Source organism: Apostichopus japonicus, chromosome 3, assembly GCF_037975245.1.
Source record: "Apostichopus japonicus isolate 1M-3 chromosome 3, ASM3797524v1, whole genome shotgun sequence".
NCBI lineage: Eukaryota > Metazoa > Echinodermata > Holothuroidea > Aspidochirotida > Stichopodidae > Apostichopus > Apostichopus japonicus.
The window spans coordinates 110,001-133,683 of record NC_092563.1 but is presented as its reverse complement, the minus strand read 5'-3'; the positions used below and the strand labels follow the sequence as shown (position 1 = coordinate 133,683).

Here is a 23,683-nt window from a genome sequence, read left to right as displayed (position 1 = left end):
GACATGTAGATGTACTTTGTTAACAGCTTTTCTTTAACCCTTATTTTATTTCTTATTCTGTCATCAATTCCAGGTGATCTGTGTTTTGTTTGAGACATTCCAAGTAGAAGAGTCTGAAGGAGTGTTGGTTGAGCAATTCCACCGTTTATTTGCCAGTGTACTCACCTACAATGGATCCTGTGTGGGGGACGTCAAGGCTCCTAGCATGAACACAAACCAACATCAGAGACAAGACAGTTTAACAAGCAAAGAGAGAAAAGCAATAAACAGTGCAATGTCATCTCTTAAACCATCTCAGTGAGTTAACTTACCAACTAGACCTTTCAAAACTTCACAAAGACTTCTTTGTCAAATTACTTTCCTTGTGTCTTCCATCCCCTGATTGTCCGGATTAGAAGGCTAGCTTAAATTATTGCTGAAAAATAGTTTTTAGAGGGTCAGGCAGCAAATGTGCTATTGGGTGTAACTCTGTTTTAAAAGCTGTATATGGGTGGGAGGGGGCAAACATGGTGGTAAAGCAGAGGCTGTTCAGTTTTTACTAGTCCTGATAAGGCATTCAGATATGCTTATCATCAAATCTGTAGGTAAACACTACAGTTTATGCCACTAGATAACTCTCTCTGGACAATTGTTAGTATTTTTTAAGTTATTACATTTTTTCATTAATCTCTCGCTATACTTTCTTCCAGCAAAATTCTTTTATTATATTTTCTATTTATTAAGTTTTTAAATTATTCAACTGTTGAGATTCATTTTTTCTCCTCGATTGCGGTGATATATTCTTTACAGACTAGGAATACAGTGTATGGAAGCTTTAATATTGCGAAGCCAAAGTCCAGACTTAGTCAAGTTTATGGAACAACAAAATGTCTGGAATAAACTTGCCACAGAAGAAGATTTCTTAGAAGGAGTCAATCATCTTGCAAAGTGAGTTACAAAATGATATAACTAGGCTAATTGTGTGAATGGTTTAGACTCAATTTGTTGACAATTTTCTGCTTTTTGTGTTCCATATTTCAAGTAATGTTTTATTATTCTGAGTTTATACATGACCATCACACTTCTTTCCAAAGTTATGGCTGTCAGAATCGGGCAGTTGTTTTGTGTTGCTTGAGAAAACATTATGTGGTAGGCTGTCAGAATCGGGCAGTTGTTTTGTGTTGCTTGAGGAAACATTCTGTGGTAGGCTGTATGAACATGTGCAGGTTATAGCTGCCAAAATGGGCAGTGGGTTTGTGTTGCAAGAGTAATTATGCAGTTATATTCTATGTACCAGGCTCCGAGGTAGGCTGTGGATATAGGTGATGGTTTTCTCTTGTTATCCTGTCAGGGTTTGAAGGACTGAATGGGTTATTTTTAAGCCTGTGGTGTTTTTTGAGGCAGATGAAGCTTTTAGCTTAAAAGTGACATGCTGAGTATGGAGTTATGTACATGCAATGATTTTAGCTTACAAGTGACATGCTGAGTATGGACTTATGTACATGCAATGAATTAGCTTATAAGTGACATGCTTAGTATGGACTTATGTACATGCAATGAATTAGCTTATAAGTGACATGCTGAGTATGGACTTATTTACATGCAATGAATTAGCTTATAAGTGACATGCTTAGTATGGACTTATGTACATGCAATGAATTAGCTTATAAGTGACATGCTGAGTATGGACTGATGTACATGCAATGAATTAGCTTATAAGTGACATGCTGAGTATGGACTTATTTACATGCAATGAATTAGCTTATAAGTGACATGCTGAGTATGGACTTATGTACATGCAATGAATTAGCTTATAAGTGACATGCTGAGTATGGACTTATTTACATGCAATGAATTAGCTTATAAGTGACATGCTGAGTATGGACTTATGTACATGAAATGAATTAGCTTATAAGTGACATGCTGAGTATGGACTTATTTACATGCAATGATTTTAGCTTATAAGTGACATGCTGAGTATGGACTTATTTACATGTAATGATTTTAGCTTATAAGTTACATGCTGAGTATGGACTTATTTACATGCAATGAATTAGCTTATAAGTGACATGCTGAGTATGGAGTTATGTACATGCAATGATTTTAGCTTATAAGTGACATGCTGAGTATGGACTTATTTACATGTAATGATTTTAGCTTATAAGTTACATGCTGAGTATGGACTTATTTACATGCAATGATTTTAGCTTATAAGTGACATGCTGAGTATGGACTTATGTACATGCAATGATTTTAGCTTATTAGTGACATGCTGAGTATGGACTTATGTACATGCAATGATTTTAGCTTATAAGTGACATGCTGAGTATGGACTTATTTACATGCAGTGAATTAGCTTATAAGTGACATGCTGAGTATGGACTTATGTACATGCAATGAATTAGCTTAAAAGTGACATGCTGAGTATGGACTTATGTACATGCAATGAATTAGCTTATAAGTGACATGCTTAGTATGGAGTTATGTATATGCAATGAATTAGCTTATAAGTGACATGCTTAGTATGGACTAATGTACATGCAATGAATTAGCTTATAAGTGACATGCTGAGTATGGACTTATGTACATGCAATGAATTAGCTTATAAGTGACATGCTGAGTATGGACTTATGTACATGCAATGAATTAGCTTATAAGTGACATGCTGAGTATGGACTTATGTACATGCAATGATTTTAGCTTATAAGTTCTAGTGTTGAGAATTAAGATCAGTCATTCAGCTTCTTTTCAAAGAGAGGTGATTTCTCCTGAAAGTATTTCATGATATAAGCTTCATTCTTCAGATTTATTTCTCCACTTTTCCTGTGATGATTGTTTATGAGTTAGGAAGTCTCAGTGTTCTCATTAATTCTTCCTCTTTCCATCTTCACAGGGGCATTACAGATCACAAAGGAGATTACATGGCCCGTCTCGTGTCCTGTCTGACTCCAACTCTGAGTAACTTATATGATCCTCAGAGGGTGGTCGTTGCAGGATTTCTAGCAGAGGTTAGTCTCAGAAATTTCAGGTGATGTCCATCACCATGTCAACAGAGACTCTTGTAAATATGTTGTTAACAGGAATGATAAGATGGACGACCACATGCAAACACTGTAACATTTCTCTACAACTGATTTTTTTTTCCATTGTGAGAATGTTTTGTTTGAGTATTTTTCATGCCTTGGCCATTTATGGTGTTACATAATGAATTGTGGGTTTCGTGTGTAGCAAGGTATGCTTCATGTCTACATCAGGTATAGCTTTGTAAAGGAACCTTTTAAAGTAAAATACTCAGTTATGATGAGGTCGATGTATCAAACGTTTCACTAAACTGTGCAATTGTCCAGTCGGAATGAGGAACATTTGTAAACAATTTGTAAACAATGTTTTTAATTACACAGGTCAGTTTTTAAATGAGCCGAATCGTCCTGTTGTTTAGGGTTTGGTTGTACAGTGCAATTGTAGAGGTATTACTAGAACTATCTGTAGCAGTATCGTGCATTTTGTTATGTAGTTCAATAGTTCAGTAAGCATGAGGACAAAGTGTAGTAATGTTGATAAATTGCTTTACTGTATAGTTCAAATATTCAGGTTAAATATCAATTGTAGAGGTATTACTAGAACTATCTGTAGCAGTATCGTGCATTTTAAATAGTTCAGTAATCATGAGGACAAAGTGTAGTAATGTTGTTAAAGTGCTTTACTGTATAGTTCAAATATTCAGGTTGAATATCAAGTGCTTCATTAAATGACTCAAATGTTGAAGCTTGTCCATCAAGACCAATTCAAGACATCATTTGTTCACCACTTTTAAAAGGGATATGAAGTAATGCTATAGCAGTAATTTTAATGTACTTTTTTTCTCCTATGTACAGCTTGTCAATCAGAGATGTGCAGGAGACTTAACACAAGTTGAAGTTATCATGAACAACCTACTGGGAAGGATGGTGGACAGCTCTCATGAAGTCAGGATGCTCTGTGTCAGAGGGTTAGGAAATATTTCTAGCCTGGGCTCTAGCTTGGTTAGTCACAGATGCCAAATCAGTCCTTTGGGATTATGTGTTAACTGTGAATTGAAGATTATTCTGTAGTTATTCTTAAGTTACTTAAGTGACCTTTTTTGTCATTATAGGATTTTAATAAAAGTAATGAAAAATGTGAAAATAGAAGCAAGTGCTTGAAATTGTGTGATTATTATTATTTTTTCTGGTTGTTGTTTATTTTCAGGTGCAGAAGTATTGTACTACGGTCTTGTCAGCTATGATGGCTGGTATGGATGACAAGGAAGATCCTGAAGATGATATCACTCTAGAATCAATGTCTGGCCTCTCTAAAATACTGAAAGAAATCGCAGAGAGCAACGTCAGACCCATCCTAGTCAACATTGCACTCAGGATACGGCCGTGTTTTGAAAAGGTTTGTGTTATCTTGGTCTTTGGCAAAGTTTTCTTGTGAGAATTCCCAGCAAAATGAAAAGAGGTTTCCATCGTATCGGTGCTGTCTAGTCCTGTGAAACTTGTCAAGCTGCAGTCTCTGACTGCAGATGGTAATGTTACTGTGATTTTGCTGATTGTAGTGTATACAGAGGTTACCCATCTAGAGAGCGTGGTGGCCAATTGGCTAAGACTTCGGACTCGTGATCCAAGGATTGCTGGTTCGATTCCTGTCTAGTTCTAGTTACTGTGGTTTCGCCGATTGCAGTGTATACAGAGGTTACCCATCTAGAGAGCGTGGTGGCCAATTGGCTAAGGCGTCGGACTCATGATCCAAGGATTGCTGGTTCGATTCCTGTCTAGTTCATTATGTTGTGTCCTTGAGCAAGATGCTTTATCTCACTTGCCTCTCTCCACCCAGGGGTTAAATGGGTACCTGTCAGGTAACTTGTAATTGGGCGCAGTATACAACTGCTGCCGACTGGAGGGATTGTCTCTGGGACAGGTTATCATTGACCAGGGGTAATGTAACGTCTCTAAAGCGCTTTGAGACCTATCGCTGGTATAAAGCGCTATAATGAAAAGCAAATATTACACAATTTCATTTCGGAATTGTTGAAAAAGAGATGTAAGATGGTTGATCAGCTCATTTTACTTAGGATGTTGTTTTGTCATTTTAAGATCAGTCTGTTAAGTTTCCAAGTTACAGCAGCAGTTATATATCTATGATCTGGATGTTAAATTTGTCAGTAATATTCATGTACCTAAATCTCATGAACATGCAGTTGATCAGATTGACTATCAAGTTGCATTTCAAATAATAAATTAAGACTAAAATGGAGAAAGAAACGAGTTTTGTTATTTTATATGGTGATTACTTTTGCAATGTTTTTGGGCAACAAACTGCTCAGGATCAAATGGATTCATCAGTTTCTTGGTTGAGTAACCTGCATTTTTTTGGGTAAATTTAGGAGGATTTTTCTCAGTGATTACCCATATTATCTACAAGCTCTTTCATACCAAATATCAATTAAATAACTCACAAAATAACCTTTTATTTCTTTCCTCTCCAGGAGAAGGGGGCAGTTCGTGCAGCTGCATTCCAACTGTTTGGTAACCTCAGCCGGTTTGGAGACGGACCATCTAAGGAGCCATTCTTGGAGCAGATTCACACCAACTTTGTCAGCATTTTGTTACACCTCAATGATGAAGATGAAGAAGTGAAGAAGGTAAGAGCAGGAATTGTCCCCTCCCCTCCCCACATTCCCCTCCCCCTTGACTGTTAAGTTCCCTTTACCATTCAGTATTACCTATAAGGAAAATTAACATTAATTCCCATTGGTCCCTTGCAATGGTTGATGTTAATTCCAACTAATCAGAGATAAACTTATAAATTAATATTTCAATACCTGTCACTATTATGAGGTGCTGATTTTTGTGTGGAGTGCTTTGCTCATATTAAACGCTTTTACCTGCATACAAGAAATTGGCGATATCTGTTGAACAAAATTGGGAAAATCTCCAGACCTTTCCTTCGTACCTTCATTGGTCATAAGATCAAGAAGTTCACATCAAGTTTTTATGTGTCAATCATAGTACAATTGAATTCTTTCATTTACTTGTAAATGCTATTTTTTTTTCAGTCATGTAAATTTGCTCTGAGGCAGTTTGGTCCATTGCTTTCCTCCTCTGCAATGAATAAGATGTTCCAGCAGTACTTAATAGATGATAAAGATATTAGTTATGGAGAATTCATGTATGACCTCTCCAAAATTATAGTGAGTATTCTAAGCTATCCTGTCAGCTAATAAGTGCTGCTAGTAAGGGTGGCTTCTATCTCCCTTATTTCTTTATGTACATGGAGGAAGTAGCAGAGTTGAGAGGTATGCTTCAGGAGGTTGTGGGGGGGGGGGGGTGGGGTTGGAGTGAACAATCCTTATTTCTTAAACATTTCTTATTTCGGTATTACATCTCTTTATAGGGGGACTAACTTCCATTATTATATAATACAAACATGACTGTTCTTATAGAAGTGTACCAAACATTTCTTATTTCGGTATTAGAGTGACTTCCATTATTATATAATACAAACATGACTTTTATCATAGTATCTCTCCCAATGATATTCTTTTCTTTTACCATTTATACAATGTTTTTTGGTTCTTTTTGCAGATCACTGACATCCAATCTAAAGTCAACTTTTACGTGATGGGGAATGTTTCATTCTTTAGAAGCTCTTGGGTGATGATACGAGGAAATGCAGCCATGTTTGCTGGGTTTCTTCTGGGTAACCTACCAAAGGATCACCACACGTTGATCAGCAAGGACCATGTTTGTGGAGGTGAGCCCTAGACTTTACGGATTCTGAGTTCACTATAGCTTAAGATAGATAGTCCTCTGTCCTCACACTGTGTTGTTCAGGGGTCCCAACTTAAAATGGAAATATGGCTCAGCATATAAATGATCCTTGTAGGAAATTCAACTTGCAAAGACTGGAATGTTGAGTGTACGGCAGGCATTTTACTTAAAATCAAACTATCATATTCAGTTAATTTCCATGTCTATTTTTTTTTTATCACATTTTGTATGTGTGATTCACACTTGTCTAAATCTTAAATATTCCATTTCCACATTTTCCCCCCTCAGCACTGATTCAGCTATTAAAGGATCCAGCTCCAGAGGTCAGACAGAAAGCTGCTGAAGCAATCAGTCTGTTATATGAATATTAAATACATGTTAAATATTCATCATTGTAAGTGGAATTTTCAAAGCTATGATATCATGCCAGATTTCCAGCTTATACATGTTACAAGGTACTTTGTGTAACAGCCAGTATTGATAGTACACAGCTTTGTAATGTCATTTTGTTTAGCTTGAATGAACTAATTCACTTTGTATTTATAGGTGTAAATTGGTGAGACATCATATAATGAAGGTCTCTTATACTTTATTAGGTGTTCTGCCTTTAAAAATCACTGTCTTAATATTGTGTCATAAGTGTGGAATGTGCTTACACAGTGAATAGCATGAATAACAAACCTACGCAAACAGCTTCTTGTAACTCAAGTGTTTGTGTTTCTCACGTGTTGTGAAATTTGTGATTTGAAAAGTGATGGGAATACTGCTCCTAGAATCATTTCAACTCTGTGCTTAAATGGGATGACATGACAAGAACCAGTAAACATTTTCAAAGATTGCCATAACACTAAGAAATTTATCATGATATAGCTGTATGTGGAACTGGTCCATGTTTATATTAACATTATTGGCCTATGTGTTCAGTTATTGACTGCATCGTATCATTGGTACTTGTCTGTGTGTGTTTTCTATGTCATAAAGCTTTACCACAGTGTACTCAAAGTTGTGTTTAAAGCTACTTCATATGTACTCTATACTGGAGCTTTTCCATTGACTCTGTGCAAGAGCTCTCCATGTGTACTCTATACTGGAGCTTTTCCATGGACTCTGTGCAAGAGCTCTCCATGTGTACTCTATACTGGAGCTTTGCCATGGACTCTGTGCAAGAGCTCTCCATGTGTACTCTATACTAGAGCTTTTCCATGGACTCTGTGCAAGAGCTCTCCATGTGTCATGTATATGGTAAAGAACTTGGCTGTCATGCTGTAGACTTTGTTGCATTGATTGTCTCTGCTACTTTATGAACCTTTGTCATAAGTTATGTCTAGTGTGCTGTAGAGTTTGAAGACATATACTGTGTATGCTATAGAGCTTGGACACTGTGATCGTTGTCGTTATCGTTGATTGTTGGACACTGTTATCGTTGTGACTACTGTCTAATCTATGGAGCACAGTGACATGATTGTGCTATTGAGCCTAGACATATTGTCTATGTGATGGAGCTTGCATACATGTACTGTCTCTGCTTGGCCTTGGTTCTCCTCAAGCCTTTAATGGAGTTTTGCCACTTGTACTGTTTATGCTATGGGATTGGATTTTGGTTTGTGGAGTGAAAATTGAACAATTTGACAGGTTCAATGGAACTCATTAAAAGGATGGTCACAATGCCAAACTGTCAGAATAGGACATTTCTAAGATTCTAGAAGCAAATTTCAAAACATTTTTATTATTAACTGTCTGGTTTTGATTTCTGACTGGTAACAAGGATGTCTGTGTATAGTTATGAAACAAACATGAGGTGCCCCAAGATGAGAATGATAATAGAATTATTCAACCTATTAAAGTAGGTATGCTTCCTTATGCACTTTAACTCTGTTTACTATTACGGTTCATTAATGTACCTTTGTTTGTCTTTCGGATTTTACATTTAAGTATTAGGTGAAATGAAAGAGAAATTCCAGCGGCAAGCTATATGACTTTAACATGCATGCTATCTGGGAGTTTACTCAGCTAGTGCTGCAGAAACCTGAGGGCTTATGCTACACACAATCACCAGTGTGCCCCCATGCAGTGTCTGATTAAGAATCCCAGACAATACAGCATTATAGTCACATCATTAGACTTTGATATTTGCAACCATGGTACACTTAGTAGATGATTCTATTGTTTTCTGCCAGGACTGACCCATCATTGTTATTATTATTTTTCTTCTTATTTTGTATTTAACCATATCATTAAGTTTAAAGAAGAATTTATGAGTTATTAAATACAATTTTGTTTACACAGATATATTAGTGAAATTATTATACGCAGTCTTTCATCACAACTTATTTTCCTTTGGTGTTCCAGTTTTTTCCTATTACAGACTGAATTTCATTACTTACAATAATATGTTGAGTTCAGTGTTTATTTCAATATAGATTCATTTCATATTTTGTCACTCTTCATTTATTTCAATATTGTGATTTAAAAAAATGCCAGAAAGAACTATGACTCTATATCTGATTAGTAGGTAATACGGTCAATATAAAAGAGAATAAAAAGCATGTTTAAAGTAACATTGTTTTATTCTTTATCAGAAAAGTGTTAGATAAGAACTTACAGTCAACCGTATGAAACTTATAGATGGTTATTTTTTACTTTACCTATTGAACTTATGTGTTTTTACTCAGAGCTGCTGGTGAACTACAAACTAAAGACATATTGGAAGTGTAGTCAGTAGTATTTCAACCTTTAGTAGAACTGGTTTAAATAATGTGCACCAGGTGTGTTAACTATAAGATGTGAAGGAATTGGGACTTGACAACATTGTTGACTTTTATTGTTGCTTTGAGTTGGTAATGAGCTCACAGTATTTTTGTATATGTCAACAGTGCATCATCTCAACGACCACATTAATGCAGAAGTTTTTAAGCTTTTTTGAGAAACTCCTCACGGAAGTTTGGTGAGAAACTTCTGAAAGTATGTGAGTTTAATGACCATTGCCTCACTGTCAGAATGTGAAATAAGCAATCTCTCAGACTGCAAGTTAAGACTCATTCTTGAATATGAAGTGTGTACCATTGATCATCAGATGTCAAAAGCTACCCTAGCCTTGGAAATTGATGTGACACTAACTAGTTTCCCTCCTGTCTGTCATAGGTAAAGCACACCAATCAGGTAACAGCATTGAATAGGGATCCAGGAGATTAAGTTCTCTTGTGAGCCAAACAAACAGTGGCCCTCTCTACAAAATTGTTACACCTTTTTGATTGCAAAAATGTGGCAGAGTTCTTATTGGTCGACCATTGATTAAATTGACTCTTGTAATGCCGGCCCCTTACCCACAGCCAAGAGATTTAAGGTAATGTGAAACATGTACTTGATCTTTGTGATAACTGAAGGGCTACATTGGTTTGACTGACTGACTGACTGACTGACTGAGGCACACTGAACAGCTGTTCTTGTTATTGAAATGTAATATTGTCTTTACATACATGTTATGAATTTTAAGCCACAATAAGAAACATCAATTTGCTGTTGGCTAGGTTCCTCAGTTTCACTGAGTGGCATACAAACTTGCTTATTCTGATGAAGCCGAAAGACTGTTATTGCGGAGTGCTGCTTTAAGCACACTATTTGAATAGGAATATCAAACAGGGTAGCAATATGCCAAATAAACTTTGAAAAGAGTAAGCGTAAAAAATGCTGTGATTATACCTTGGATATTTTCTTATTTTTATTAAGGAATTGAGTATTCCAGACCTCTTTCTATTTTTTGTCTATTTTTCGTTTGTTTATTATTGTTAATACCATTTGGACCATATTAACTAACAATTTTGTAAAGATATAGTTTGCAACCATGGTAATACTGCATGAAATAACCACCACCATTATAACCATTTTTTTTTTGGCCATCATTACAAAAAAAATTAAAGTTGCATAGTCCAAAATTTGGTTTATCAAGCAATTATCTTTGCATCATATTTTTATTTCTGTAAAAGAATGATTCAAACTGGTATTAAATCATTTTAGTTTCATTTAGCATAGTGCCCATTAGAGCAACATCACATACAACAAACTTTCAGGTTCTGGATAAGACAGACCTGGGTCCTGGAGAACTTTTGCTCAGAAAAAAAACATGTCAGACATAAGATTGTAAAAAGCAGTCAAGGGTTGAGTCAGTTTAGGCTGCATGGGACATAGAAAAAGAAAGAAAATACTGTTTACTTGATAGTACCAAAATTAGAAGCAGGCCTGCCTTTTAGAGCACAGTGCAAGCTGTGATTACATATAATAAAAAAATATATAGATATAGATATTTCTGTGTTAAAACATGGCCATGCATTTTAGTATTTTATTTTTGGCACTATACATTTCCTTTAGAGCAGTTAGTTTTGTTTCAAGATGAGAAATCTGCTCTAGAAATATATACTAGTATTTCATAATATGGGGATGATAGCTACCAGTATAAATTAACCTTTACCACTTAAAAACTCATAGTAAAATGTTCTCCCTATCATGACATGTCAGTAGATAACATGACAGTAGATAAGTCCTATACACATCTCCCATTATAGCATTTAAGGAATATTGTGGTATTTCGCTTTCCAATTGAATAACAGACTTTATCAAGGTATTGAATATAATAACATGTCATACTCCAATTGTAACATGTGTAACTTTTCTTCTTGTGTGTATTTCTTTTCCAGTGATGAATGGGGGGGGGGTGAGGGGGGTGAGGGGAAGGGGAGGAGTTGAAGCATGCTATGTTACAGCTTTTCTCAGAGGAGGTAAATTATACAAGATGCATCCATGTAAAATTTTAAATAGAACTATACTAGTCTAGACTATCAGAAAATATGAGAATATTGAGCTGATTATCAAAATTGTAATTTGAGTTTGTGTGAATTCTCACTAAATTTGTCAAGATAATAAATTGTATTTGAGTAAGATTAATCAATCATTGTTGCTTGCCAATCAAGACAATAAAATACAAACTAATGACGGTTGTACATATTTTATGTTTTCTATTTTATTAGACATTCAATCATGATGTCCACATAGAAGGGCAAAATACTTTTGTTAATTATCATGCAACAATATGCTTTACAATGATTTTGTACATACCAATGTACAGAATCATGATATTCCTACCTTTTGATTAGGATTTTCAACAAGCATCATTTTAAAAATATAAAGAGTTCTCACAGCGGATAAATCGACCACTAACTTCTTTCCTACAAATTTCATCTATATATTGACAATAGATTAACTTCTGTAACAAGAGCCCAAGGGCACTGTGGTTCCTTGCTTGGGGTATATGACAATACACATAATATTATCAAGCAAGATTGGGCTCAAATAGTCCAAGTAATTGTGGTCCTACATGTTCCCATAAAGTAACCAACACTATATCACAAAATGTGATCGGATTTTGGATCAAAAGGCACTTTTGAGATCTAAATATGGCGTCGAAAATGTAAGAAATATAAGAGACCTACAAGCGTGTCAACAGATATGATAACATTGGTGACCTCAGATGACATGACCTTTAAGTTTCAAAATGTTCCACCACTCCGTTCACAACTTGTCCCAAAATATCAACCATGGATGTCACACCTTGGCATTGAGATTTAATTGCATTAAATTTCAAAAAATTAACTTTGAACTTGTATACATAACTTCACACACAAAGGTCACTCGGAGGTCAACCAATTGACATTTTTGATCGGTGAGACCTAAATAGAGCATGACTGTAAAAATTCAAACATATTTTCTTTGCCCATTTTCTCCCCCCAAAATACTACTTTTTTAACATTAGCTGACCTTTGGTGACGTTGGACCACATGACCGTTAAGTTTGAAAATATTCCCCTATACCATTTGCAACTTGTCCCAAAAAATTAACCTTGTCACACCTTGGCACTGGGAGTTATTGCATTAAATGTCTGAAAATTAACTTTGACCTATTATTACTTCGCACACGAAGGTCACATGGGGGTCAAACCATTGACATTTATGATCAAAAGGTACCTTTAACATCTGAAAATAGCATCGAAACTGTAAAAATCCACAAACCATGAAAAGGTCACCAGAGGTCAAATTGAGGTCAAGGGTCACCCAGATGCTGGTCGACAATTGGATTACATTGAAGCAACTCCCAACCCTAACAGACAATTTGTTCTCAAGTTATCGCAAAAATACTAGTTTTTTATCATTAATTGACCTTTGGTGACCTTGTACCACATGACCGTTAAGTTTGAAAATATTCCCCTATACCATTTGCAACTACTCCAAAAATATCAACCTTGTCACAACTTGCAACTGGGAGTTATTGCATTAAATGTCTGAAAATTAACTTTGACCTATTATAACTTCGCACACAAAGGTCACATGGGGTCAACTTATTGACATTTATGATCAGAAGGTACCTTTAACATCTGAAAATAGCATCGAAACTGTAAAAATCCACAAAACACGAAAAGGTCACCAGCGGTCAAATTGAGGTCAAGGGTCACCCAGATGCGGGTCGACAATTGGATTACATTGAAGCAACTCCCAACCCTAACGGACAATTTGTTCTCAAGTTATCGCAAAAATACTAGTTTTTTATCATTAATTGACCTTTGGTGACCTCGGATCACATGACCCTTAAGTTTGAAAATATTCCCCTATACCATTTGCAACTTGTCTCACAATATCAACCGTGTAACACCTTGGCACTGGGAGTTATTACACTAAATGTCTGAAAATTAACTTTGACCTCATATAACTTAACATATACAAAGGTCACCTTGGGTCAACTTATTGACATTTTTGATTGATGAGACCTAAATTAGAGCATCAAACTATACAAATTCAAACATTTTTTCTTTTCCCATTTTCTGCCCCCAAAATACTAGTTTTTTAACATTAATTGACCTTTGGTGACCTCGGATCACATGACCGTTATGTTTGAAAATATTTACCTATACCATTTGCAACTTGTCCAAAAATATCAACCATGTCACACCTTGGAACTGGGAGTTGTTGCATTAAATGTCTGAAAATTAACTTTGACCTCGTATAACTTCGCACACGAAGGTCACACGGGGGTCAACCAATTGACATTTTTGATCGGAAGGTACCTTTGATATCCAAATCTAGCATCAAAACCAAACATTTCCTTGTTTGCTCGTTTCCTCCCAAAATAAGCAAATTTTTTCTAATGTGACCTTTGACCTTGGTTTCAGATGAAGTTTAATCTCCTGATTCCAAAAAACAAAACGACAAGTCTGTACATCCATCCTAACTCCGACCGAAAAACTTTGACCCCATATAACTTTGCACATAAAGGTCACACGGGGTCAACCCATTGACATTTATGATCAGAAGGTACCTTTGACATCTGAAAATAGCATCAAAACTGTACAAATCCCCCAAAACACGTAAAGGTCACCAGAGGTCAAATTGAGGTCGAGGTCAAATTGAGGTCAAGGGTCACCCAGATGCGGGTCGACAATTGGATAACATTGAAGCAACTCCCAACCCTAACGGACATATCGTTCTCAAGTTATCGCAAAAATACTAGTTTATTATCATTAATTGACCTTTGGTGACCTCGGATCACATGACCATTAAGTTTGAAAATGTTCCCCTAACCAGTTCACAACTTTTCCCAAAATATCAACCTTGTCGCACATTGGCACTGGGAGTTATTGCAGTTTTAATATGTTCGGTTTTTGGACCATAACTGACCTTTGGTGACCTTTGTGGGCACCAAAAACAATAGGGCACACCTTCTCCATATGGCGGATCTATAGTCCAAGTTTGGCCTCAATCCAACTTTCCCTTATTGAGATAGAGCGTACCCAAGAAAGTGTCACAGATGCACACACACACACACGCCAACCTGACTACATAGGTTCCTTTTGCTAAAGCAAGGAACCAAAAATTACAATTTCTTGTACCAACCAGTTCACCATAAAACATGCATATACTGTTGTATAGTTGCTATCTGCATGATGCAAGTTGCATGATGCTATCTGGTAAATTCAATTGGCATTCAACAGAGTACTGGTAGAATAGTAACAACCATAAAACTTCTTCAGCAACACCATTTTGGCAATATTTCAAAGTTCAAATGGTTTTGTAGTTGTAAACAGCAAACTCTCACTAAACAAGCAATTTTTCTAAGTGCTTGCATTTACTACTATTTCTTGTAAAAGTTTGAAGTGGTTTACAAATTTGGTAAAAACGGTTTAAAAGTTTGGTAAAAGGATTTAAAAGTTTGAAGAAATAGGTTATCATACAGAATTTCCAAAGCTAACAATGGTACAAAAATGTCAAACCTTAAATGTATTTCACTTCTAGAATCTTGGATTAAAATTAATATCTACTGTTGTGCTTCAATTGTTCAATTGCAGTAGTTTTTTAGATGATTTAGTGAAAGCTACGATTGGTGGACTGGCAATGAAATTAGTATTGTATAATGCACATGTATAGTACAGTTGGTGGAAGGAGGAATAGTAAGTTTGATTACCCCCCCCCCCCCTCCCACTCCCTCCTAAACTACCATGTATATAGAACAATGTGAATTCCATTTGACATTTATATCATCACATACAAAATAGTTGCATCTCTTAGCCTACTTTGACTTATATCTATCGAATGTAGGGTGACTCTAGAAATCTTACAAAATAATACATACTATAAAATCAAGCATAAACATTTTCTAACTTGCACCCAAAACCCATTGTATTTATTTCACAGTTGGAATTATTTACACTCTGTAAATATGCTCATTGGCAAGAACTGATGTTAGGAAGTTGTTTATAATTCTTTTTCTTTACATCTGTGATATATAAGGTGGTTTAGTATCCTCCTTGATCTCCAAATAGTTTCTTGATTTCAGCATTGTGTGGATTCTTTCTGAAGAGACCAGGGACTAACTTGTTCATCTCCTCCCAATAATATTCTGCCAACAAGAAGTTTGCAACCTGTTGTACAAAAAAAACAAGATAATCATTTAGATGAAAAATTCTCTTAAAATCCAATGATAAATTCCTGTATTCCCATATCTGTATTTCATATTTTATTCTATTTAGATTCATCCACATTGATTCTAGTGAAATAAGTTCTGTGGAATGTTTAATTCACATCTCTTTGTCCAAAACATGATGATGAAACTAGTTGATAAATGGACTGCAACTTTAACATCAATTCTTATATGTAAAACTTGTTAGTCCATGCAGGTTCATTGTTATGTAAGTGTTGATACTAGGAGCGTAGGGGGGGGGGGAGGGCTGTGAAAATTCGGGCAATATGCTGAGAAGTTTTCAGGCACCTACTGAGAGCAAAATAAATTGCAATGTGTTTTTCAATGGTTAAACTGATATTATTATCATTATTATTGTAACGCCTCCCCCAAAAATTATAACCAATATGGAAGGGTAATTACACGGCCAATGATTGTATGTAATTGGCATGCAATGTAATAACTGATGCATACTTACAAGATATGTACATGAAGATGTTGAACGTGCATGGTTATTTTTTCGGGCAAGTTGTTACAGCCCCCCCCCCCCCCAAATCAAATTGGGCTCCTATGACTAGGAGGCTGCTGTGGTCAAATGAGCTCGCGAAAATTTTTGGTTATTTTATTCGGGCAAGTCGTTACAGCCCCCCAAAACAAATTGGGCTCCTAGGCCTATGAGTAGGAGGGTTTTGTGGTCAAATGAGCGTGCGAAAGATTTTGGTTATTTTTTTCGGGTGAGTTGTTACAGCCCTCAAATCATATTGGGCTGCTATGACTAGGATTTGTGATCAAATGGAAAATCAATGGACTTCTGATCATTAGTACACTGTGTCCTTGCCACTCATTCCGATCATAGTATTTTGAAAGCAAGAAAAGAGATAACATGAACCTATTATATGCCTAGTTTTTGTACTACCTGGCTTGGATGAAATCCATCAACTGGTTCAATTATATCAGCTGCTTTACCTCCTGTAGATGTCCACATTTGTATCACTGTAGGAAACAGACAATGAAGAACACTGTGTTTAACTTCATCTTTTGCAATAATCATGTGTTTCTAAAATGTTTAATAGATACTCTTATCAGTAAACTTAGAAACCTGTCACATGAAAGAATGTTAACTGTTAGTAATTTAAAACATTGTCACAAGTAAAGGAGTAATCCCCCACCTGGACACGTCTCAATCTGCTTAGCGTTCGACACCCGAGACGAATGACATAAATAAATGACAGACCACCAAGAATTTTGCGAAATGAAACATATAATTTATTTACAACTCGACCAATGACTTTTTGGTCTCGACAAAAGAAACATATAAATACCCAACACAAAAATACACACGCATTCGCTAACCCGACCAACCCTTCCAAATAACTCTACTAAGGATCTACCCTATCGCTTAATTCTTCCCTATCGCTTAGACTTCTTCTCTATCGCTTAGATTTCTTCTCTATCGCTTAGATTTCTTCTCTATCGCTAGATTTCTTCCGGCTGGTACCCTGCAGGAAGCTCCAGACGGTACGGCGAGCCCCTCACACCAGCGTAGCCGTCGGGCCCCAACACTGCAACCCTATATGACAAAAACACAACAAAACTTCTCTCAGGCATGCGCCAAATGGCAAACACATGGCTATACTTATATCTATACCAACGAATATTGTCAAACTATGACGTCAAGAGCCCCTATCTGACGTAAAGTCAGCAAGCAACACACAACCAATATGGTGTCACTATTTACCAAATAATACCAAGAACCTCCGGTTCAACCCTTACCATGAAACACATAATAGCTACTCGATACTATATATCACAATAACAAAATGGCGGCAGCCCGATGTTTGGAAACAGAACATGGTTAGAACGCCCTCAAATTGGCGATAACTACCCGTTCCACTACATATGATAATCTACAAAATCAATCAACCCAACCAAAGGCAATAAGGCGAACTTATAATTCGCACACACTTATACGACCTAAAAATACCTTAAATGCTTTAAACGCATTTGACCCTAAACAATTACAAATTCGTATGCCTAAGCATGGATAAACATTTTAACAAACTGACTGAATTGCGAGCCATAGATCGAGGACTCTTTGAAATACAATACATTAATTTCTCCACAAACCCTACTGTGCCATCAACAATACAGATACCAATTAAATGCGTAATACGGACAAAAAATCAACTTACGGGATCGTCCTATTAGTAAATCCCGGATTAACTTGGTCAAACGGCCAGGGACGTAACACACAGTAAAACGGCCCTTTGCGGTGTACATATACACAGAAATGTGTCCAAAATGATTTCGTCGAATAAGACAAGAACGGATACACACAGTAATCCTCAGGATACGCTGATATGGCTTAGGCTAAAACGCAACGCCACAAAATATCAACGTTCCCAGTCTTTAGGCTCATACAAAGAAGCCTAGGCTCATACAAAGAAGCCTGGATAACGGCTAACACACAGAAGCCGAGGAATAAGACGGCGAAGACCGGACGGTGGTGAGACTCACACAGAATGCCTCATCCAACCACACCCCAATCCTTATATAGCGACCTTAAGTTGACCCCTGCCCTTACCCGCCAAAGCACAATCTACGAATTCCGATGGACCCGTTTCCCATTATGCACTTGCTCGGATCTACATACATTACCCGAGAAGAACCCGTCTCCCCATTGTTCACCTCCTGGAATTTGCATACATTACTCGAAAGCAGAAATGAACAATTAGCAAAGGCCTAGGCTGCCCGGTGGAAATTTCCACCCACAAGGAATGCTAAAATACAATGCAGGCGTGACAAACATCTACTCTAAGTTGTCGTTGTCTAATGCAGCAGTTGACATAGAAGGGATACTGAGGGGGTTTCGTACTCCACCACAGAGACCCTTATTTAGAAAGTAATTATTCATTTAGTAAAAATCATCACAGCTGTCTGGTCACATGGTCAAACATTCATCAGAAATAAATGAGGTTACCTACTCCATCACAGAGACCCTTATTTAGAAAGTAATTATTCATTTAGTAAAAATTACCACAGCTGTCTGGTCACATGGTCAAACATTCATCAGAAATAACATTTTGCAAAATGTTACTAATTAAGTTCACTGTAGAATTTCAAAGATGTGATCAAAAAATGCATAACTGCCAAAGACTACTGATACTATAAACAAGTAAATGTTCTCTATAAGATATGGATTGCTTTATACTTGTCATTTCACAGTAGAATGATAAAATAAATCAATATATGATCAGTAGCTTACATCTTTGGATATTGTAATCCATGTAATGTACATCAAAGTTGGTTGGTTTGAACAGTTTGGCTTCTTCTTGAACAACTTTACTCAAATTAGCAGCTCTCTGAAATGAAAAGTTCAAATTAAGTTGAATTCAAAATGGCAAGTTTTAAGTAACTCAAAATCAGATTGTTTAAAAAAAAAAACCTATATCCTAACTGGCCATTGGTAAAACTCATAGGAATAACCTATATCCTAACTGGCCATTGGTAAAACTCATAGGGATAACCTATATCCTAACTGGCCATTGGTAAAACTCATAGGGATAACCTATATCCTAACTGGCCATTGGTAAAACTCATAGGGATAACCTATATCCTAACTGGCCATTGGTAAAACTCATAGAGATAACCTATATCCTAACTGGCCATTGGTAAAACTCATAGAGATAACCTATATCCTAACTGGCCATTGGTAAAACTCATAGGGATAACCTATATCCTAACTGGCCATTGGTAAAACTCATAGAGATAACCTATATCCTAACTGGCCATTGGTAAAACTCATAGGGATAACTTCAATATAAGACTCACTCTTTTCACAGAACCTCAGATTTGCCCAATTACCATTTTATTCTCAGAAAGAATGATTTATATCATAGCAGTCAAGGGAACAGTCTAATATTAGCTGGTACTATGTCACCTTTATGAGAGTAACAACATTAAACAAACTAAAGTCTGCTTTAAAAAAAAAAAAAAAACCTGTGCAACAAATTTGTAATTTTTACAGTGATTAATATTTCTATTTTGAAGGGATCAATTTGTTATCATAGAGGGATCAATATCTTTATCATAGCAGGATTAATATTTTAATCTTAGAAGGATACAAAATTTTAGCTCAAAAGAGTTTTCTATTCTGCAAGGGTAAATAGTCAACCCTTTTATACATTTTGAATTCAACACTTATTGTTTGATCCTTGTTCAGGTTTCAAATTTCTTCTTGTCATTTTAGGTCAAGAGATTTTTTTGGTCCATAAATTCATACCTCAGAGGTAAAATTTCTCAGGGTCTCATTAGTTGTCATCCAGCCTGAACAAGGTGATGACTCCAGGCAGTTGAGATAGTTGTAAATATCTGGGTAAGTTATGTCTTGACGCCAATCGCCTATCGGATGGATCTTGTCTTTGAGTGTATCAAACAGAACACGTCCATCAGCTAGACCTGTAGCAAACACATGGCTCCCTTTAGGCAGTTGGGTATCCTGCAGCAAAAGCCAAACAAACATAAAAACTTTAACATCCATCATTTATTTTCACCACAACATGAAAAAAGAGAGAAAGAAAGAAAAAAAGGTTGTTGGTTGAAAATCTAGCATTAAGTCATACCCTTGGACCGAAGAAAACAGCCGAGGTATCATGTATCAATTATCAGGCTGATAATTGAGGGCTAGAAATATGAAAAGTCAAGGTCCTTTGAGAATGCAGCAACACAGAATTCTATTTTGATCCAACACAGCGGAAGAGATACTTTAATTATAAACATAAATCTTGATATTTGGCATTCTTATCTATTATTTTGTACACTTTCTTAATGTTGACAGTTTTATGTATTTTCTCTCTTACCAAACATTACAATGGCATATGAAAATGAGAGGATGGGAAGGAGAAATACAGTAATTTTGTTTTAGAAGAAATTAAAAACAAAGCAACTTTAGGTTGCTTTTCCAAGATCATTACCATGTCATAAAAAATTCCCTCTACCTCAAAAAATTGTAGCAAATTTGAGTATACCCATCTGATGGCACTAGCATAAAATATTAAGAACTACAGCTACCATGAAATAAAAGGTGATATTCAAAACTTCCTAGGATTGAAATTAGTGATATGACAGGTACATGATTGTGTTTATCGACTGCAGGAATACTTACTAAATATTTCAAACGACTCCTAATTCAAATATTTTCACTGCCTCCACTCATCAAGTATTTCAAACAACTCATAATTAAATATTTTCACTGCCTCCACCCATCAAGTATTTCAAACGACTCATAATTAAATATTTTCACTGCCTCCACTCATCAAGTATTTCAAACGACTCATAATTAAATATTTTCACTGCCTCCACTCATAAAGTATTTCAAACGACTCATAATTAAATATTTTCACTGCCTCCACTCAAACGACTCCTAATTAGATATTTTCATTGCCTCCACTCATCAAGTATTTCAAACGACTCCTTATTAAATATTTTCACTGCCTCCACCCATCAAGTATTTCAAACGACTCATAATTAAATATTTTCACTGCTTCAACTCATCAAGTATTTCAAACGACTCCTTATTAAATATTTTCACTGCCTCCACCCATCAAGTATTTTAAACGACTCCTAATTAAATGTTTTCACTGCCTCCACCCACCAAGTATTTTAAACGACTCCTAATTAAATGTTTCACTGCCTCCACTCATCAAATATTTAAAACGACTCATAATTAAATATTTTCACTGCCTCCACCCATCAAGTATTTCAAACGACTCATAATTAAATATTTTCACTGCCTCCACTCATCAAGTATTTCAAACGACTCCTAATTAAATATTTTCCTTGTCTCTACTTACCAAGTACTGCAAAGTACTTCTAAATCGTTTTCTCATATCTTCAGGTAAAGTCATATCTTTGATAGTGTCAGCATGGCTGTAGTGTACGCAAACACATAAAATATGATGCAAAATGGATTAACACTGGGATAAGAATATTGAAATTTGGATGAGAGGAAGAACAGGCTTACTGGAAGCTATGGCCAAAAATGACCACCCAGAACTGTCAGTTTATTAAACAAAGAGCAGTTTTTTCAATTCATGAATTGAGGTGGGGTGCATGTTACCTTCCTTGTGCATCCCTCAGACTGTTATTCAACTTACTATTTCATCCAACATCCCTGTAAATTTCAGCACAATACAATAATACTCTATGCATTGACTTTCTAGGTATTTCAAGGTCCATTAATCAGCTCTGTAGAGTCTTTACGTTACTGTGTTAAGTCTTTACGTTAGTAGAACATAGATGTGATCAGTGTCATTACTGGAATTGTACAATGCTTTTCAATCAAAGAATACACAGATGTACAGGCCTACTTACTTACCCATTACATACATCATTGCCAATAAGAGAGTAAAACAAAAGCAAAGGTTGGTCCTTCTTTGGATTTCGAGCCAGCCTAAAAATCATGTAAATAGTGAAAAACTCTTTGAGTTTAAGTGACTAGCAACTAAATTTTTGCAATTGGAATAAAAAATGTATAAAGAAAAGAAAAAAAGGATGAATCTCAACTAATTAAGCCAGAGCTGAACAACAAATATGTTAAAAGTTAATGCTGTCAAAAATTGTTCATTCATACTTAGTAAAGATTCCTAAATCCTATTGGTCCATTCAGATCAGCTGACCGTGGTTAATCCTGTGAGTAACGCACGGTAAAATTACGGGGCATCACTTTAATAAATCTTTGGTTATATGTAACGGGTGTTAATGCTATCGCTGGATGCACTCGGGCTCCGCCCTCGTGCATCGCTTGCATTATCCCCCGATCGTGCATTAATCCTGTGAGTAACGCACGCTAGACCGTTGATTAACCCCTTATTTATACTTTTGTTTTTTTCACTCAAACTTTCACAATGTCTTTAAAATTCAAGATTCACGTTTTTTCCAACTGTCTTCTGTATTGAATCCTACACTTGGTTATAATACATTGTTTATACTGTTAGTACACAGTACTAGTGAGAAATTGAATCAGATTATTGTAATTTAACAACATTCTCAAACTGCACACAAAAAAATCTATGAAAATAATAGCTGAGCAAAGTCACAAATATTTCTATTATTATAGTTGGAAAAATATGACATATCATCAACAAGATGTACTTTGGTAATATCTAAAGGGTTAGTTTCTTATCACTCTCTATTATGACAACTTTTGCTCAAGATTTCAACTGACAAAGGTTTGTTATTTGTATTATAAATTTCTAATTATAAATTTCTATATTTCTTAAAAAGCTACGTCTGAATTGAAATGCATCACAAATATAATTCTTCAAACTAGAGCACCAATGGTGCAGAAGCTCATACCTTTTCGAGCTGAAAAATGTAGGGCCCACAAAACCAATTTTGGGCCCGTGAGGGATACCCCCCCCCCCCTCCATTAGCAGAATCCAGGCCACACCACTGGCTATAATTCCTATTTTCCCCTTTAAATCCTATTTTACCCACTCTCTCAAACAATACCACTGACCTACCCTATTAAACTTTCTCCCCTCTACCTTAGCAGACATAACAAGCACTCCCTACAAGTCATAACTTCACAAGCTGCCTACATACCTCAGGCTCAAAGACTTCTAAGAATCGGCAAGTGCTGATTGGCTATAGGGCTCCCATGCTTACAGTTCAACAGTTAATAACAACTCCCAGTCCTGCTTTAATTCCACTAACAGCCTGTGCAGAGCTTAACCACAAATGTAAACAAACACTGCAGACACTGGGAGACAAATTAAAGGAGCTTTGGCAAAAAGTGAAGGCTCAGATTTTTTTAAACAATGGGGATTAATTGTAATTAATTAACTTTTGACCAAAAATTTTTAGGCATCACCTTATTCATACACAATCCAACAATCATCAGTTCAACTTTGAAT

At 36.1% G+C, this 23,683-nt stretch overlaps 2 protein-coding genes across 3 annotated transcripts in view; one reads left to right on the top strand and one right to left on the bottom strand.

Annotated features, from left to right (window-relative positions):
* Window positions 1–11,764, top strand: part of LOC139958634 (maestro heat-like repeat-containing protein family member 1) — a 54,656-nt gene extending 42,892 nt beyond the window's left edge. For both annotated transcript variants that reach the window (XM_071955857.1, XM_071955865.1), the window contains 9 exons: window positions 74–297; window positions 790–927; window positions 2,873–2,987; window positions 3,855–4,001; window positions 4,207–4,395; window positions 5,486–5,641; window positions 6,056–6,190; window positions 6,585–6,753; window positions 7,059–11,764. In XM_071955857.1, coding sequence (XP_071811958.1) covers window positions 74–297; window positions 790–927; window positions 2,873–2,987; window positions 3,855–4,001; window positions 4,207–4,395; window positions 5,486–5,641; window positions 6,056–6,190; window positions 6,585–6,753; window positions 7,059–7,141 — 1,356 coding nt within the window. In that variant the 3' untranslated portion in view covers window positions 7,142–11,764. The remainder of the gene's footprint in view (window positions 1–73; window positions 298–789; window positions 928–2,872; window positions 2,988–3,854; window positions 4,002–4,206; window positions 4,396–5,485; window positions 5,642–6,055; window positions 6,191–6,584; window positions 6,754–7,058) is intronic.
* A 2-nt stretch (window positions 11,765–11,766) lies between these two features.
* Window positions 11,767–23,683, bottom strand: part of LOC139958658 (acyloxyacyl hydrolase-like) — a 25,862-nt gene continuing 13,945 nt past the window's right edge. The window contains exons 14-19 of the mRNA XM_071955899.1: window positions 22,144–22,218; window positions 21,620–21,695; window positions 20,050–20,265; window positions 19,033–19,129; window positions 16,684–16,760; window positions 11,767–15,729 (exon numbers count right to left, since the gene is read on the bottom strand). Coding sequence (XP_071812000.1) covers window positions 15,604–15,729; window positions 16,684–16,760; window positions 19,033–19,129; window positions 20,050–20,265; window positions 21,620–21,695; window positions 22,144–22,218 — 667 coding nt within the window. The 3' untranslated portion in view covers window positions 11,767–15,603. The remainder of the gene's footprint in view (window positions 15,730–16,683; window positions 16,761–19,032; window positions 19,130–20,049; window positions 20,266–21,619; window positions 21,696–22,143; window positions 22,219–23,683) is intronic.